The 14656-nt window shown below is 35.8% G+C and overlaps 1 protein-coding gene across 1 annotated transcript in view; it reads right to left on the bottom strand.

Annotated features, from left to right (window-relative positions):
- lasp (LIM and SH3 domain protein Lasp) overlaps window positions 1–14656 on the bottom strand; it is a 48592-nt gene that overhangs the window by 9604 nt on the left and 24332 nt on the right. The window contains exons 2-4 of the mRNA XM_073081396.1: window positions 11031–11125; window positions 1092–1224; window positions 416–551 (exon numbers count right to left, since the gene is read on the bottom strand). Coding sequence (XP_072937497.1) covers window positions 416–551; window positions 1092–1224; window positions 11031–11125 — 364 coding nt within the window. The remainder of the gene's footprint in view (window positions 1–415; window positions 552–1091; window positions 1225–11030; window positions 11126–14656) is intronic.

Raw genomic sequence — 14656 nt, 5'->3', positions numbered from 1 at the left:
TGAATTCGTCACATGTGCATGTCAAACTAATATTGTTGAGGAGGCACTGGTCACCACTTGTTCAAAATGAATTGGTTTATATCATAGGTCAGCAGGATAATATATCTATGGTTTATATTATCTTCTGACAGTTCTTTAATTAATTTTATGAAAACCCGTAAACGTAACTACAAATACAGAAAATATTTATTAACGAGGTCAATATATTTTAAAACATCTCATTAAACTATAGATTTTACCTTCTTCTATATACGACATAATATGTAGCCCCTGATACAGAAATATTGTTTTAAAAGAGATACGTTAATAACCAACGCAGCATGTAACAGTTAAACACAAAACATGTCTATAACCCTGTGACATGTCGACGAATAACATCCGACATGTACATGTTTACAAGTTATTCGCCACTCACCGACGAGTTCGCCGTTCTCGTTGATCTGTCTCTGCTTCTCCATCTGCGCTTTCTTCTCCAAATCGCCGTGGTAAGCTACGTTGCTTATTATTTTCGTATTCGCTTTAATTCTTAGCGTTTCGGGGTCGTCTGCTACCTGGAATATCAGATTTAGTGCATTTAGATTTTTGAAATTTCAAGTTAAACAGGTACAATTTTATATTTTGATGTGCTTTTAGTGTATTAATTACTAACGCTGGTATTTCTACCAGTAATTACTCTTACAAAGTCTATTTCAAATTATTTTTTATAAATTTGGAATCTAAACACTTTTAATCATTACATATTTTTTTTTAAGTGAATATCGAATCAATCATTACATTTACCATCAACCTTCAAGTAATTGATTATAAAAAAAATCTTTTACTTCTATTGTGCAGTGGGCCTAGTGATATTCTTATTTTACTTTTAAGAAATTTTCATGTAAGTGAATATACTCGTATATTCTTATGAGAATAAAGATATCTCAAAATAGCTTTCTGAGGCATTCCAGCTTAGCCCTCAAGGGTAGCAAGCGCATCTGTGACCGTCCGCAGACAGGACTCTCACTTGGGGTTGGTTACAGATGTTCCTGGGCGGCAGAAGCCACTTACCATCAGGTGGACTGCATGCTCGTCTGCTACTCCTATTGCCTCACCTGTGTAAATTTGCCCTTGCTCCTCTCGAAGTCCGCGTGGTACTTGACGTTGCTCTGTATCTTCGTGTTCTCGGCTATCCGCTTCAGTTCAGGCGTCTCCGCCATTGTGGTGTGCTTCGCTTTTGGGACGTGCCTGAAAAAGCAGGTGTTTCCATAAGTTATTTGAAACATAGTTATCATCAACCCATTACTGTCCCACTTCTGGGCACGTGTCTCCTCTCAGAATGAGAAGGATTAGGCCATAGTCCGCCGCGCTGGTCAAGTGCGTATTGGTAGACTTCACATACCTTTGAGTTTTTATTTTATAAATCACTCAGGTATGCAGGTTTCCTCACGATGTTTTCCTTCACCGTTTAAGCAAGTGATAATTAATTTCTAATACGCACATATTTTTGAAAAATCAAAAGTGCGTGCCTGGCATTTGAACCCCGGACCCCTCGATCGAGAGGTCGAGTTTCTTAACCACTAGGCTTTATCACTGCTACTGAAACATAGTATGTTTATGCAAATATTTGTGTGCATGAGTATGAGTTCTCTTTTAAGGATGGATCTGATGGATATCTTTTAACCTAAGGCCACCTGGTCTGGCCCGCATATTATTAAAGTAAAGTCCAACTTTACGATACTACTATATACTAACCTAACGATATTGTTGTGATACAGATTTTCCTTGTCTCCCCGACTTTTTATATTTCATTCTTAATTTCTAAACAAACAAAACCTAATCTTAAATTGTAAGTCGTTTGCACAGTTTTCATATAGAACTAGTTACACTAATCTCAACCACATCAGCTTGACCCGTGGCGGTTCTCCACGGTTCGGTTTGCACGGTCATTTCTACCGCGTACTTGCAAAATGTGGAATGAACTTCCTCCTGAGGTATTCCCTCAGGACTATGACATGGGGCTCTTCAAGAGGGGTGTTAAAAGAGCTCTCCTCCAAAGCCGGCGATGCATTGGCGACTCCTCTGGTGTTGCAAATGTCCATAGGCGACAGTGACTGCTTTCCATCAGGTAGCCCATCTGCTTTATCGTTAGGTTAAATTTAAAAAAAAAATCTTAACCAATTTATGCCTACCAAAGTTGGACCAAATTGGACAATTTTCTAGGAAATAACTGTCTTGTAAGTAAGTGTTTCACACTTTGATAAGCAAAAATTAGTTAAAATCGATTAATTATTTATAATGGCCATAAGGAGATATAATGGAAGTATATATAGTCCGCGCCAAACTGCTAGTCTGCTCTGAAGTTGTTGCAAGCAGGTGTAGTCATACAATTTGCTATGGCGACGCGATTCATTTCTAAATTCAGAGCGGACTAGCAGTTTTACGCGGACTATACTTAAATATCCTGTTGTAAGACCAATAACCATAGCAAAGTTGATAAAAAGTTTTTACAGACTCTCAAATGTCTTTCATACTTCGCACCAGACTATTTTTAGAAGTCTCCGACCAACTGTACTGCCGGTAAAAGTGTGAACAATCGCCTAACTGTGTCGGTACTTTCTTTTGTCAGTTTTTATAAACTGACAGTTTGTCGGTGAAGTAGATTGTGTACTCCGACAAAAATGGAAGACACCTCAATATTGCATGTTTTTATAATATAGGAGTAGCAGACGAGCATGCAGTGCGCCTGGTGGTAAGTGGCTACTGCCGCCTATAGACATCTGGAATCAATCCCAGCTATGATTAGTTTCCTATCTGACGTCGGCCACATGCGCCACTACTCCTGAAGACCAAGCAAGAATGCCTCAGAAAAGTATGTCTCCCTCACCACACCCTTCAAACCAGAAGAGCCGCCACACCTTTTTCTGCCTCTTATGAGGCAGAAAAAGGTGTGGCGGTGGTGCCGCCGGAGTCGAATCACAAAGGGTACTTGCATTTGTGACTTTATTCAAAGTCGCTGATGAATATTTTAGGGTTACCTAAACAAGATTTTATAATCTAGATTTCTGTTCTGGGTCTGGGTATTTGTGTCTTTATATGTGTCCATGGCATCCACGACTGGTGAGTGGATATAGTTGTAAAGGCGTTAGTTATCTTTTCAGTTTAATATGTTAGAACATGTGTTCATCTACGGAGGCAACATCTCCACATCTATTTCTGCTTTACAACAGCAGTGCTTGCTTCCATTTACTTATTTAAGAAAAAAATCCATTATCTACATCGTATGATTCAGCTTAACCTAAAGCGGTTAAGCTGAATTATAGCTTAAGAAAGCACGAAAGCTTCGGGATTCGGGAAGAATTCGCGGTGCAAGAGTCAGATGAACGTATGTACCAAAAATAAAAAATGGTTTCTTTTTCACAAAACGGTCCACAATGTAGTCTTTTATAAAATGGCAAAACGACGTAATTGTGTTCAATATTTTTATTTCAACTATTATTTCTATTAATAATCTGGTAAAGTTTGAAGTGGCGAATTTTCACACTATTTTTGCTCTCCTGTAAAATTGACAAAATGTAGATACGTTCATCTGACTCTTAGACCGCGAATTCGGGAGGTCTATTAAATTGGACATTAATAAAACTGCGACTTATACGATACGTAATAATATATTTATTACGTCATAAGACACGTGTCTAAAACCATCAGGTATAGGTAGTATAGGTTATATTTAAACATGAAGTCTGAATGACTGGCGCCTGGGTGACTAAGGCAGTCAGTACTAGTCAGATCAGAAAATGGGTTTCCACACGAGTCATCGTGAGTCACTCTGACGTAATACTAGAATAATAAATAAATCACCATACGTGCGTACGTATGTAAATGTTGTTTGTTTATTGACCTAACGTAATGGTAACTGACCATACTTGTTTGTAAAGTAGTAAATACATCCCGCATTTGAACTTATGGTGGATAGTAATTTTTAGAGTGAAGGTGGTGGAACGCTTTCTACACTCACAGCCCCACACTAGGATTCCCTGTATCCGTGGGTGCCATGGACACACTCAGAGACAAATACACAAACACCCAGACCCAGAAACAGAAACCCAAATTCATCATTTAGATTTCTGTCTGGCCGGGGATCGAACCCGGGACCCTCTGCGCGTCAGACCGGTATTGTGACGGCTCCGCCACGCGGGTCGTCAAACCTTCGAGGTTCGAATCTGAACACACCACCGCCAACTGTATATCTGTCAACAGCAGTCGCGCTACGGCGTTTGGATTTATGTGGTAAGGGAGAGCTACTTATTAGTACTTTCTTATTTTCTAATACTAATGAAAGATATATTATTAGTATAAAATTAATTCACTCACTCAGGGGACTCAGGGGTTCCAACTCATTCCTCAAAAATAGTAACGCATCTGTGCACAATCTCAATCTCCGTCTAATCTTATCTGAGGTTGGTTACAGATGCCCATGGGCGGTAGCAGCCAATTACCATCAGGTGCTAGTTCCATATTAAAGAAAAAGAACACAAATACGTACGTATACGCATTAATGACTTGTAATTCATACCGTATTTGCATTACAGATAATTTAAGATCACAGCACGCATAAAGAACGAAACACTACACAATGTGTTATCTTAAAATCTATTTTACGTGTAAATTATTTCAATTTTCCCAAGGGCATGAAAAATAGAACTTAATTCATATAGTCCATTCATATCATTTACGTCAGTGTTTCTCAAAGTGGCAGGTACGCTCCTCCGCCTCCACCCGTGCGGGTGGGACGCGCTTGTCAACGTAAACACGAGCGACAGGAAGAGTTCTAAATATCTTGGAGCAATTTTTTGAAGAACTTATATACCTACTAGTGGTGCCTGCGGCTTCGCCCGCATTTTAAAGAAATAATATGACATACATAAAACAGAAATTTTGTACCTTCATTGGATCACTTGATCAAATGCATAGTTTCCGATTCTATAATAACTTAAGAATTAAAAATTAATTAAAAAATACTTTTCCCACGGACTAAATTGTGAATCTAAACCATTCTCCAAGTCTCCTTGAACACACACACAACAAATTTCATCAAAATCAGTCCAGTCATTTAGGAGGAGTTCAGTGACACACACACACACATAAGAAATTTATATATAAAGATTTACGGGATACCTAAATGGTATTAATAGGTAGAACTTCTATCGAGATCCATAAACAAATTTATTGATTACTGGTTAAAATAAGGGAATAAATATTTACATAGCTGATTCTCGAAGTAAAAGTTTCTCATAGTTTGAGTACCACTAGTGTATTGTTTTCATGTTTATTTTTAGGCAAAGGAAGTAAAGTAAGCCATAATTTGAATGAATTTGAATTTTATTTACATGTCATTTGAGATATTTTTAGAACATGCACTACAATAAAAGTAAACATATGCATGTCTTATATCAATGCGATAAGGTTGATATTTGAAAATCAAATTATTGAAACAGACAACGGATACAGTATTGTGCAAGAGTAATGTGACCATATAACCATACATTTAAAACGAGACATTATAAGTGTTTTATAACAATTTTTATGTTCCACTGCTGGGCAATGGTTACTCCCATCTGACTACTGTCAATGTTTAGAGCATAATCACGCACACTGAAACATCCAAAAATGATCGATAAAATAAATAAATCAGTTTGAGATGCCTTTGATTTTGTTTGATACCGACAATCCTCTTGTGGGGCTAAGAGTAAAAGAAATGTTCTAAAAGTATAAATACAAATTAAGAATAACAACAAAAATAGGCTAATAAAACGTCACGTCACTTCAACAATTTAGAGGAATCCAACGACACAATTTTTTTTTAAGCTATTATAATTTTATTACTAAATAACAAGAAATTATTAAAGCTAAAATATATACAAATTATTTCTAATTAACAACATATACAATCAAGAGTAAAAAAGATAAAATCATAAATAAAATAAACCATCTAAAATTGCCGTGTGAGGCATGGTTCCCAAAACGCTGGCGGCGTTTCCTTGTTGAACGGCAAGGCTTAGCCTTTGAGCAAAGTAGCCGCCAGCTTTTTGGTCCCCGGAAGCAGTTACAAGCTTTGTCGACATATCTGACATGAATTTGTTCATGTCAGATGACCATGGACCCATTGTCTCTATTGCAAGCGCCGCAAACAAATAATTGTCTAATAAATTATTATATTTACGGCGCTTGAGAGTTTGGGCATGGTCGGCTGCGGCCCCCGCACACACAGATGTATTGCTTACGTGCGATGGGGCCAAGGTGTCTACGCACGTCGCGTCCCACACCAGGGGTCGTCCGAGACTCCATGGAACTAGAGTGATTCCATCGGGTCTCTTGCCATCGTCTCTAAAAAGGTCTGGAGGTTCTAACGTCGCAGGTATAGAGACGGTAGCAAGTGCCCGACGAATCAAACTGTTCAGAGTCCCGTGACGATACAAACTGCCGGCACAATATGTTTGTTGTTGGGCTGTAGTGCAATAGTATGAATAGTAGTAGTAAAGCAAGTTGCAGTGTTAGACGCTGCTGTGTTCCGTTTTAAAGGGTGAGGTAAGGGAGACAGACTTTTCCGAGGCGTTCCAGCTTAGTCCTCCGGGGTAGCGGCGCATCTGTGGCCGACCTCAGGTAGGAATATCTAAACCTATCTGGGGTTGATTACAGATGTCCATGGGCGGCAATAGCCACTTACCATCAGGTGGACTGCATGCTCGTCTGCTACTTCCATATTATAAAAAAAAGCAAGATGCTGTCATAGTAGAGCGAGTATGAATAAGACATTAATATTCGCTCTAAAGACATTACCCTCCTCATTCGGGTAAAAATAGGAAAGTCCCGATTAAAACATAACGTATTGTCACCTTACATAAGACCAAAGTTCTCTGTATGGCTCGGACTTTCCATTTCATTGTGACGTCACGTGGGTACTAAATAAGTGTGCCGGCGTACACCTTCATGTACGCAGCGAACGAAGCAGCCTTGGCCTTTAGTGGCCACTGCGGCCCATCATCGTAATTTTCTATACTAATATTATAAAGAGGAAAACTTTGTTTGTTTGTTTGGTTGTAATGAATAGGCTCAAAAACTACTGGACCGATTTTAAAAATTCTTTCACCATTCGAAAGCTACATTATCCATGAGTAACATAGGCTATATTTTATATGAAATATATTTGATAAATAGATTTTGAGGCGGTACAAACTTTGCCGGGTCAGCTAGTTTATAATATAGAAGTAGCAGGTACTGTAATGATAAGTGGTTACTACCGACCATGGAGATCTGTAATGGCAACCCGCCATAAAATAAAAATCCTATTTCAGGCATACATTAGTAATTTCAAATCGGCCACGGATGTTTTGCTACCCCTGAGGGCTAAGTTGGAACGCGACGGATATGTATGTCTCCCTTACCACACTCTTCAAACCAGAATACAGCAGCGCTTAAAACTGCTGTTATTAGGCAGAAATTGTAGAGAAGTAAATAAAATTTTTGAATTAAAAAAAAAAGAAATAGGTTTGTGGTGCCTCCGGAATCTAACCACAAAGGGTACTGTCAAATCCTATATATACAATTCATATCACTAACTCCTCTTGGGTAACTTAAACGGTACACGATATATTTTGTGTGCTATGGGAGACATATTACTTTTCAAAGGTACTCCAGCATAGTACTTCAGGTACGAATCGAATCTTATTTGTAATTGATTACAAATGTCTATGGGCGGCAGTAGCAACTTACCGTGAAATGGACTGCATGCTCGTTTGCTAAAAACATATTAGATATACAATTTGTTCAGTAATTCGGCCTGGCCGAAATACTAATGTAAAATTATACATTATTTCATATATGTTTCCTCTTCTTGGGGTAAAACATAACCATTAGTTTTATACCTAACAATAGTACACCATATTATTATAATTATAATGACCAGTAGGAAAACCACAGGCGTATTCTCTGACTAACTAGGAATATTCACCGCATACGCATCTATGATCCGTGTTTAAAAATAGAATATTAAATTTATGACACATGTTATTATACACACATCCGCGGTATCACGCATTGAAATATAGTAAGATCTATTTCATTAATATTAAAAAAATAGTGTTTAATAAAAGTTTCGGCTTCAAACATGTTTCGGCCAAACAGAGGTTTCGGTCAAAGTTTCGGCTTCGGCCAAATATCAGCCGAACCTTTCTTAATTTTGTGTAACGTTTATTTTGAAATTAAAACCTAGGTAGTTTGATTCTGTGCATTAGTATTTGTGTAACGCTCTCATTCAAATTTGGATAAACTTCAATAAAAATACTGAATTTTAGCTCACCCTGCGTTAAATGATCACTACCATATTGATAACTATAACAGACCCTAATTAGAACGGGAACCCAAAGTCAATTACAAATTCCCTGCTGCCCTAAAGGATAGGTTAAACTGGGACAAAAATATTACAACCACAATTATCAAAACATTCCATTATACCCTCTCTCCGTATTGTACTCAAAAATATTCTTAGGTACACAAAAACGATGAATATCTTCAACAATTTATAAATTATCAAACAAAAGAATTTACTTTTATAATATATTCAAATTAATTCCATAAAAAATGAGAATAATTATAATTGTTAATGCATAATTAATTTGCTGCGTAATTTCGTACCATACATAGTAAGATATTCACATGAGGCATGAAAGAATTTGTAGATAGATAGGAAACTGAAATTTGAATACCGCGTTCATAGATTAGTAAAGATACTTCGCCGCCTTGATATTGAATGAAGCGACAAACGTTTTATTTTAGTAAGTTCTTTTTTACACGCTTTTTATTAGCTTCACCTGTATGTTTGTATGTTTGTTTGTATGTTTGTAACCGACTTCTTTGGGCGCGATTTTGACCCACTTTAAACGGCCAGATTTCGTTCAAACTTTGTAGATTTATTTCACAATTATACTATTTACTGTTCCTTAATTGATTCCTAGATTCATTTAGATTTTCTACTTTTTAGTTAATTTTATCATAAAAGCGTGTTTTTTAGTTTTTTGAACTATATTTATTATTTGAATTCTTGACAAATAAAAACATTTTTAGAGAAAATTTACGATTAAATAACTAATACTGCGTAATTTACGTAATAAATAAATAATTATTTCAAATATTTTAGGGACATTTTAGCACGGAGACGTGGCAAAACTTTTTTACGCAACTATTAAAATTCTCAAAACTGGGTACATTTTCTTGTTAGGCTTGAGTAATCTTTACTAATCTATGACCGTGTTCAAGCTTGCCAAACGATCACAATTTCAAATGTGTGGATAGAGTGTTTGACTAAATTTGTGTAAGTTTGCAAGCGCTTGTAGTATAGCTTTTGGTGAAGCCAAACATTTGTAGAGGAATTTCTAAAACATGCTTCAGGGAAAACACCCGAATCTAGGCGCACGGTTGGAGCATAGATTAATTAGGTAATTGTATCAGGCGTTACTTTGCGGAAATCCAAGCTATTAAGTTCAGATTAAAACTACTTTGCAATAATCCGCTACAAATATGTATGATGGTATATATTTTAAACCATGCCGTATGTACCACCCTCCCTCCCTCAAGAATGCGTGCAGATGCAAAATATTAAAAATATACACCACCAAACATACCACCACCAACACGTGTTTCGCTCCAAAACGGAGCATCATCAGGGTAAGTTGACTCTACGACGGTTAATAGTTAAGTAAGTTAATGATTAACCGTCATACATATTTGTATCGGATTGTTGCGAAGTAGTTTTAATCTTAACTTAATAGCATAGATTAATATTATATTCTGAAGATTTTGATTAATATATTTATACGAATTGAATTACAAATATATATTTATAATATTAATATATATTTTTATTATTTTTTCTGTGGAAGCGGTGTTGATTTCAACATCTGGTTAATTAATGCGTTGTAACACTGCAAATAAATACGGCCACTACGACAGAAATATTCCTGATAATGAATATACTGATAATATCATGGGACATGCAAGAGTAAAAGCAAAATTGTGGTATTCCTGTTCGATCTACTTGTGATCAATGAAGAACATGTATATACATCTTAAGGGTTTCCTTGCAGAAGACAAAAACTCGCTTTATTTCGTTAATGTCACTATTAAACATGGATTCCTCCCAAAAACCGGAGAAGGCCTAGAGCATATTCAACCCATAGATATAGGATATCAGCGTAGGGAAAAAGTTCTAAGTCTATGATTCCAACATACTGTTTCAATACTAATTGGTACAGGAAACAACAGGCCAGTAACGAATACGTCGTTTTCATCGCTTGACGATTTAATTTGACAATTAGAAATTGATTTTAGACAATTATTTGTGCAATGATAGGCGTCGTCATGCAACACCGACAGTGAAACGAAGACACGTTCTATGTATTATTCTCTGTAATTATTATTTATGAAGACAGCCGCTTATTGGTATGAAATTGCAACGCATTCCTTGATGTAAAATTAATGAACTGGTAAATGCTTTCCTATATTTCATTTAATAACGTTTGGCGTTCACTTTTTAATAATTACTAGCAAATTCTGCTACGTTTTTGTGTAGCTCAGAGTGCGTATCCTGTTTTTTTTTTTTTTTTGACTAGGGGAAAACCTTCAAAAGGTACCCGACGCCGTGGGAGCGACGACAGGTTATGTGGGACTTTTACCGCACTAAAACCCCCCCGGTGACCGTCCTTAGCGCTGCGTAGAGGACTTCGGGATCTCCAAAGAAACGCAACCGGAGTCGTATTAGCGCGTCGCCCGGTTCTCTTAGGAATGGAGTTAAAACTGCAAATCAATCCGTTAATTCATTTTCGGGTTATGTGGACGCAAACATACGGAAATAGTTTTTTTTTTAAGTTTTTGAAGTAGGTAATAAATATTTATTGATATATTTTATAGGCTCATACACGCACTAACACGTCCGTTGGCCACATCGATTGCATATTAAACTATAGGAAAGATATAAAAAGATAAGAACGGATACTCACGCTTCGCAATAGGGCAGCTTCCCGTATCCCTTGTAGGTCCGCATATTGAGGGTCATCCCGCACTCCTGGCACTTGAAACATCCCTTGTGCCATACCTGGAAACAAAAAATATATAATTAAATTCTGAAATTTGATAGATTCGCATTGCTGACCGGGGTTCTACAGCCACACCTACTTCTAACTTTAAGCTGATCTGCCTTTCGTTAAAAGGGTGTGGATGTCAGCTGATTTTTTATATGAGGAGACCATATTAATCCATAGATTAGTTCATAGATTAACGAAGCATAGGTCCATATCACAGACAGACATTTAAATTTTATATATTTTTATAGATAAGCACGCTTACTGGTAACGTAAGGTCAAGAACATGTTGACCTCTTGTACCTTCACTTTTGTCCCGGCCGTCTTTCAAAATTGAAAGTTGTAGAACACAAATACTATTTAACAAAAGGAACGACTTCTACAATTTTGAAATAGGACAATAATTTACTAGAAATAGAAACAGACATAGAGGCTAAATACACGCTTATGTGTTTGAAATCTCGCGCATGTTAAAATTGGGCCCGATTATAATGAAACCTTGTCAGTGTGAGAAAAATCAGAGGTGCGTGCCTGGGATTCGAACCTCGAACCATTCTGAAGGTGGTCAAACCCTTTGTGATTCGACTCAGGCGGAACCGCCGCCACACCTGTTTCTGCCTCATAACAGCAGTGTTAGGCGCTGCTGTGTTCCGTTTTGAAGGGTGTGGTAAGGGAGACATACTTTTCGAGGCGTTCCAGCTTAGTCCTCAGGGGTAGTGGCGCATCTGTGGCGCATCGAATCAAGTATTGCCACCCAAACCAAATGTGTATGCAAAATTTCAGCCCAATCTGTTGGAGTTAACTGGTTTAAAATTCAGTGGCAAGATTCGACACCCACATACATAACAGAGACAAATAAAAAAACAGGTGAAACTAAATAAAACCTTGTAAAAAGGTATAAACTCGCAAAAGTCTTATCATAATTGAAGTAGCGGCAGTAATGGAAATATTAGTAATAGTTACTACTAGTACTAGTATTTCTAGTACTAATTTACTAGTATTAGAAATAGAAGAAGTCACTAAAATCAATACTTTTTGCTTTAGAACACAAATATATTCAGAGGTACGAGTATGTATGAGTAAATATTTAAAAACCAGTTCTCTATCAATAGGTAGGCATTTTATTGATATTTCGAAGCCTCTAATCACACGTAACATTTACACGTATTTATAACATACCATATTATAAATCACGTACATAAAAATTATCATTGAATTTTGTTTGGTTTTTACCACGCTTTTATTAGCTTGACCTGTATGTATGTATGTAACGGAATCTTTGAACTCGATTTTTACCGACTTTGAACGGTCCGATTATTTTAAAATTTTGAACAATTATCAAGATGATGACAATACACTGACAATATTTTTATCCCATTCACCTCATAAGGATCTTTATTTTTTTTTGATGTGAAACATCTATAGCCGCACGTAAAAAAGATTTCTGGCGTGGCGACGCTTACCTTTAACTACATAGACAAATGTTCTATAAGGGACAGAGCTATTAGAACAATGTGATAAAAAAAGACAACTAGTGTTTGACCTTGCGTTTCAAGTGTACGCAAACGTAAATATTGACAATGGAATATAGTGACCAATGATTACTTCAGTCAAAACGGGACATCGATTTCTTTATGTCAAATACTTTTTACTTGAAAAAATATAGTTAAAAATAATAAAAAACACGATTTTATGATAAAATTAACTAAAAAGTAGAAAATAATTTTCAATCTAGGAATCATTTAAGGAAAAGTAAATAGTATAATTGTGCAAAAAATGTGGGGCGCTTTATGAAAACTGATAAATGGAGCACCCCATGTTTTTTTCATAATTATAATATTTACTGTTACTTAATTGACAATGGCAACGGTTCATTTCGGAGACAACGGCACGAAGCATCGAAAAAAGGGACTGTCCCGTTAAAAACGGGACGTATGGTGGTTTTCCCATTGATACGCATGCTTGTCAAAGACAATGAAATAATGGAACAGAAGGTAAAAAATGTCCAAAACTGTCGATAATAGTTTTAGTACATCGTTTACGTAGAAATGTTATAGTACAGTTTAACTAAATAAATTATTATTATATAAATATATAATTTGAAAGAATGTATCTATACAGATGTATCGACTGGTTTAAAATATACGATTTAAAAATTGTTTATATTTATTATCATAGATTAGTAAAGATTACTCACTCCTAACAAGAAAATGTACCCAGTTTTGAGAATTGAAATAGTTGCGTAAAAAGTTTTGCCACGTCTCCGTGCTAAAATGTCCCTAAAATATTTGAAATAATTATTTATTTATTATGTAAATTACGCAGTATTAGTTATTTATTTGTAAATTTTCTCTAAAAATGTTTTTATTTGTCAAGAATTAAAAAAAAGAACTTACTAATAAGCCGTTTGTGGCTTCATTCAATTTCAAGGCGGCGAAGTATCTTTACTAATTTATGTTTATTATTTTCAGTTTTATTTTACACACGACCATTAATTGCAAAGTTGTGTACATTTTATAAATGTTATGTACTAGCTGACCCAGCAAACATTGTGTTGCCATATAAATAAAAAAAATGTTAAGAGTGAACAACCCTTATCACTTAATAGATATGAAAAATAGATAGTAGCCAATTCTCAGACTTACTGAATATGCATATAAATTTTGATGAAAATCAGTAAAGCCGTTTCGCAGGAGTAAAGTAACTAACATCGTGACATGCGAATTTTATATATAAGATTCGAATCTTACCGTGGTCTTTTTGAGGATTAATTTCTGGCTATACAAAGATTGTTTATTAAATTATGTTTAGGTTAATTTATTCAATTAAAGAAATTTTAAAATACCGTATACTATCCTATATAAATTTTATGGTAATATTTTTTATTATTTACCATAGGTATCGAAGAAAATTTAGTGATTAGGATACAGAATTTCCCATATATCGCTTTTATTTTATTAAAATAAACTATAAAAAGTTATATTTTGACTAAAAACACACTAATATAAAAATTAAGCAGTGGGATCTTAAACTATAACATACGACATATGAACATCGTGAGCTTCAATAAAATGTCACTTCTGTTCTGTTGATCTATGACCATGCATTTTGCGTCTTTATCACTTTCATTGACAAAAACATACTTTGTCTCTTTCTGGTTACTCACGTAATCATGGCGGATCGAACACGAAAAATAATCAAAATTTAATAATTTCTCTTTATTTACGTGTGATAGGTGATTCCATGAAGCTTGTTTCTTTTTCGAGCATAATTTTTGCATTTACGCATTGCACAAGAAGGCATTTTGAGGCTTAAAATTCAAAATAATGACGTTTAACGTGTTCAGTGACATTAGTGTGTATTACTACGCCGCGCGAGAGCGACTGGACTACTGGAGTCGTTTTAACTCGTTTTACACCACTTGACGTATTTTGTATGTTTCAAGTTTTGCCCGCTTGCGGCGTAACTTCAGGTTATAGATCAATGCTTGAAAACAAATTATTTTTCTAATAATAAAATGTCTGACCGTGATAATTTAGAGAGTG

Source organism: Epargyreus clarus, unplaced genomic scaffold (assembly GCF_041222505.1).
Source record: "Epargyreus clarus isolate Ecla_fem2 unplaced genomic scaffold, WU_Ecla_fem_2.2 ptg000016l, whole genome shotgun sequence".
NCBI lineage: Eukaryota > Metazoa > Arthropoda > Insecta > Lepidoptera > Hesperiidae > Epargyreus > Epargyreus clarus.
The sequence above is the reverse complement of the archived record's forward strand: the minus strand, read 5'-3'. Positions and strand labels throughout refer to the sequence as shown.